This window comes from Ursus maritimus, unplaced genomic scaffold (genome assembly GCF_017311325.1).
Source record: "Ursus maritimus isolate PB19 unplaced genomic scaffold, ASM1731132v1 scaffold_14, whole genome shotgun sequence".
NCBI lineage: Eukaryota > Metazoa > Chordata > Mammalia > Carnivora > Ursidae > Ursus > Ursus maritimus.
Window position 1 is genome coordinate 46,327,098 of NW_024423786.1, and position 4,642 is coordinate 46,331,739.

General features: G+C 57.0%; 1 protein-coding gene across 1 annotated transcript; it reads left to right on the forward strand.

Moving 5' to 3' along the window:
- Window positions 1-335: 335 nt before the first annotated feature.
- Window positions 336-4,547, forward strand: PGLYRP2 (peptidoglycan recognition protein 2). Its single transcript, XM_040629140.1, has 4 exons — window positions 336-1,461; window positions 2,290-2,500; window positions 3,081-3,378; window positions 4,440-4,547. Exons 1-4 carry the CDS (start codon window positions 351-353, stop codon window positions 4,527-4,529), a joined length of 1,710 nt encoding a protein of 569 aa, XP_040485074.1. The 5' UTR covers window positions 336-350; the 3' UTR covers window positions 4,530-4,547.
- Window positions 4,548-4,642: the final 95 nt, after the last annotated feature.

Consider the following 4,642-nt stretch of genomic DNA (forward strand, 5'->3'; position numbering starts at 1 on the left):
CTGCTACCACCCTGGCTTCGGCCACCTTCATCGCTTACCCCCACACTGTCTCTCCTTCCCTACTCTAGCCTCCCTCAAATCCACATGGTAGCCACAGGAGCAATCTTAGAATACCAACCAGGCCATGTCTCTCTCCTGCTCATGAACTGCCACGGCTTCCCAGTGCTCACTGATCATCTAAGCTCTTTAAACCAGTTTCTGTGCCTCAGGACGGTGGTGGGGATCACAGGTTTGTCCAATGAGGAGCTGGGGGCACTGAGAAAATGTGGAAACAGCAGGGGGAGGAACAGAGGGTGCTGGGTCACTGGGCTAATGTTGTCCCTCCCCCAGCAGCAACCCTGCCCCTGCTCATGGACTCTGTCATCCAGGCCCTGGCAGAGCTCGAGCAGAAGGTACCAGCCACCAACACCAGCCACACTGCTTCTGCATGGCTGCTGTTCGCCCAGGACTCTGGCCGCCACGATCTCCTCCATCACTTCCTGCTGGAGGGGCGGACTCTCCAGGCCACCAAGCTGGATCCCCAGCAACTGAGCCCAGAGCTTCTCGGCCTGACCAAGGACGTGGCCCAACATGGTATTCGGGGCAGGCAGGAATACGGAGTGGTGCTGGCACCCGATGGCTCAACGGTGGCTGTGGAGCCTCTTCTGGCGGGGCTGGAGGCAGGGCTACAGGGGCACAGGGTTGTACACCTGCCCTTGGACAGCACAGCCACGCCTCTGGAGGCTGGCGCCACCTTTCCAGACACTGGAGCCGTGGTTTCAGATGTAAGAGCCACATCCCCAAGACTCAGGGATGGCCCCCCAGATGGCACCTCTGCAGAGGTTGGAGCCATGCCTCCAAATATTAGAGCCACAGATCTAGATGTCAAACCCACCTCTCCAGGTGTTAGACTTGGCTCTCCAGATGTCCCAGTCACCGCTCCAGATGTCCAAGCCTCTTCACCAGGTGCCAAAGCCAGGTCCCCGACCACTGTGGACAGTCTCCTGGTGGTCACCCTGGCCAGAGACCTGGGTCTGGCCTTCCTCCAGAGCCCTCAGACCTGGAGCCATTCAGGCCTGGGGACTGAGGGCTGCTGGGACCAGCTATCTGCCCCCCGGACCTTCACACTCTTAGACTCCAGGGCATCGCCAGTCACCATGGCCTTCCTCAATGGGGCCCTGGATGGGGCCCTCCTTGGAGATTATCTAAGCCGAACCCCTGAGCCACGGCCACCTCTCAGCAACCTACTGAGCCAATACTATGGAGCTGGGGTGGCTGGAGATTCAGGACTTCGCAGCAACTTCCGGCGGCAGAACGCAGCTGCTCTGACTTCAGCCCCCACCTTGACCCAGCAGGTATGGGGGGCCCTCATCCTGCTACAGAGGCTGGAGCCAACACACCCTCATCTGCGGGGCATGAGCCAAGAGCAGCTGGCAGAGGTAGCCACCAATGCTACCAAGGAATTCACTGAGGCCTTCCTGGGTGAGAAGGCCCCCCCCCCCCGTGACCTCCCCCCTCACAGATAGACACTTAGCCTCATGTGGTCAGGGGGATCCAGGACTGGAGGATTCCAGAGGGGGAAATGGAAGTTCAGGCTGGGGAGCCAGGGCAGCTGTACAGGTAAGGAGACGCTAGATTTGGGTCTTAAAGGATGAATAAACGCTCACCAAAAAAAAAAAAAAAAAAAAAGGGGGGGGGGGAAGAAAAAAAAAGGAGTGGGGGAAGGTAGAGGGTATTCCAGGAGGTGGGCTCAGCATATGCAAAGGCACAGATGTTCAAATGGAAGTTCAGCCAGTTACTCCTGTGCATCTTTAGGGAAGTTGCTTCACCTCTCTGAACCTCACCTTGTTCAGTGAAGCCTGGGAAAATCATTGCTTCCTCTTGGACGTGCTGGGTGGGTTAAGAAAGATGAAGCAGGTAAAGCAAGTAGCACACAATTAGAGTACGATAAATGGGGCTGAGATTCCTCTTTTCTCACTGTGGCCGTCCCTCCCCAGAACTCAGAGAAGAACCAGCTGGAGAGTGTCGGGTCCTGGATTATAAAGGGCCTCAAAAAAAGAGCTAAAATTCTTGGGGTTCATCCTCAAGGTGATGGGAAGCATAGCAGATATTCCAATAGGATTGAGATGCTGTTAATTTTACTTAAGTTAGATCCCCATGGGGGCCGGTGTGGTGCGAGATAGAAATGGCCTCAAATCTGGAGCGAGGCTGGTGGGATGGTCCACATGTGCACTCTAATGGGGGTGCAGGCAGCAGGCAGCAGGCAGAAAAACGTTGGCTGACCCCAGCCGTGGACTCCCTTCTCCGCAGCGTGCCCAGCCATCCACCCACGTTGCCGCTGGGGCGCCGCGCCCTATCGGGGCAGTCCCAGGCCGCTGCAGCTGCCACTCGGGTTCTTGTATGTGCACCACACATACGTGCCCGCGCCACCCTGCAGGGATTTCGCGCACTGCGCCGCCGACATGCGCTCTATGCAGCGCTTCCATCAAGATACTCGGGGTTGGGACGACATTGGCTACAGGTAAACTGAGCCCGCAGGCTCCCGAACCTTTTAGGGTAGAGCCTGGGTGGGCGGAACCTGCCCCAGGGGGCGGGGCTTGGATCGGAGCCAACGGGGTAAGACGGAGGAGGAGCTTGGAGATGGGTGGAGCCAAAGGGGAGAGGGGGCGTGGCCCCGACGCCGGTCCTGGCTTTAGCAGTGGGATTCTTGGGTCTGGGGTAGGTACTAGGAAAGGAGGCAGGACCTGAGAAAGGAGCAGGACCCGTGGTAAGAGCCGGATCTGGGTCGGAGCATAGATGGACTATGACCTAAGACAGAAAAGGTCTCTGAACTGGGCAGCAGCTGTACTTGAGACAGTGTGGAGGGGGCTGGGTAGAAAGGGAGTGGCCAATGCTGACGGACAGATCCAGAGAAACTGGATAGTTTCTGCAGTGGCAGTTGGGGAGTGGGAAGAGGAAGGACCGGGCAGAGCCAGAGCGACCAGGCTGGACTTGGGTCAGAGGTGGCCATTGGCTCAGGTCCAGAACTGGGGTAGGGGACCAGATGAAAGGCGGGGCCTCCCTCACCCCGCGTGGTGCCTGTTTCCTCCTCCCCTCTACAGTTTCGTGATAGGCTCAGACGGCTATGTGTACGAGGGCCGCGGCTGGCACTGGGTGGGCGCGCACACGCTCGGCCACAACTCTCTCGGCTTCGGCGTGGCCTTCGTGGGCAACTACACTGCGGAGCTGCCTGCGAAGGCTGCGCTTCACACCGTGCAGGACGTGCTCCCTGGCTGCGCAGTGCGCGCTGGCCTCCTACGGCCAGACTATGCACTGCTTGGCCACCGCCAGCTGGTGAGCACTGACTGCCCTGGGGACGCGCTCTTCAACCTGCTGCGCACCTGGCCGCGCTTCGCTGCGGTGAGTACGAGACCCCTCACTACCTCAACGTGTGGCGCATCTTTCCGCACAAGTTCAGAGCGCGGCCTGACTCCTTACTGTAGCCCCTATGCCCACACAGCCTCAGCCAGGCTCCTGGTCCCCCTTGCAGTCCATCCATTCAGGCAACCTAGGCTCCGATTTCACTTGTTTTACTTGGAACAAGCCCCTCTCCGCTGTCCGCCTGTACAACGTCAGCTCAGCCCTGACCCAGCCAGTTTGTCCTTTACCCAGGCCCAACACCTCTGCCCTCCCCCAAAAAAGCAGGGACTCTGACCCTACAGCAGCCCTTCTGCCTACACAACGTCACCCAGACTACCCAACCTTGGCCTCACTCCTGTCCCCTACCCAAAGGGCCCTCTGTCCACACAACACTAACTTAGCCTGTGACCCTCAACAGAAAACCCCTCTGCCTGCACAACCTCTGTGAGCCCCTAACGCTGTGCTGCAGTCCTCTGCCCAATCTCAGCCCTGAGGAGGCTTGCTCAGCCTCAGCCTCCCTGACCCCTGATGACAGCTTTTATGAAGGAGCAATCTATGTCCAGCCACCACAACCTTGGCCTGATGATCCCACCCAGCCCCTGACCTCGATTACCAAAACATCTCTGTATTCACACCTGCATAATCTCATGTTAGCTGCACACTGCCACAGTGTTTGACCTGCGCCCTGGCCAGCAGTCAGTGTTGTACCCTCCCCCTCACTTTGTCCCCCACCCCCACCCGGTCCTCTTCCCTATCCAGGGTCCCACCGTGACAGGGGCAGGCCCCCACTTCCCAAGCCTCACACTCCCCTGTCCTTTCTTTCTTTCTTTCTTTTCTTTTCTTTTCTTCTTTTTTTTTTTTTTGATTTTATTTATTTATTTGACAGAGACAGTGAGAGAGCACAAACAGAGGGAACAGGAGAGGGAGAGGGAGAACCAGGCTTCCTGCTGAGCAGGGAGCCCAATGAGGGGCTTGATCCCGGGACCCTAGGATCATGACCTGAGCCAAAGGCAGACGCTTAACCATCTGAGCCACGCAGGAACCCCTCCTGTCTTTTCTAGAATGTGAAACCAAGAACAGCCAGGAGGGCCTCCAGGAGATTCAAAAGGAAGCCACCTCCAAAGATCCTGCCAGCCACAGACCTCCAATAAAGAGACAGTGGAAAGAAAGCCTGTATCTATGCATCATCTGTGTTTGCACACGTTGTCTTTTTTTTTTTAAGATTTTATTTATTTATTTATTTATTTATTTATTTATTTATTTA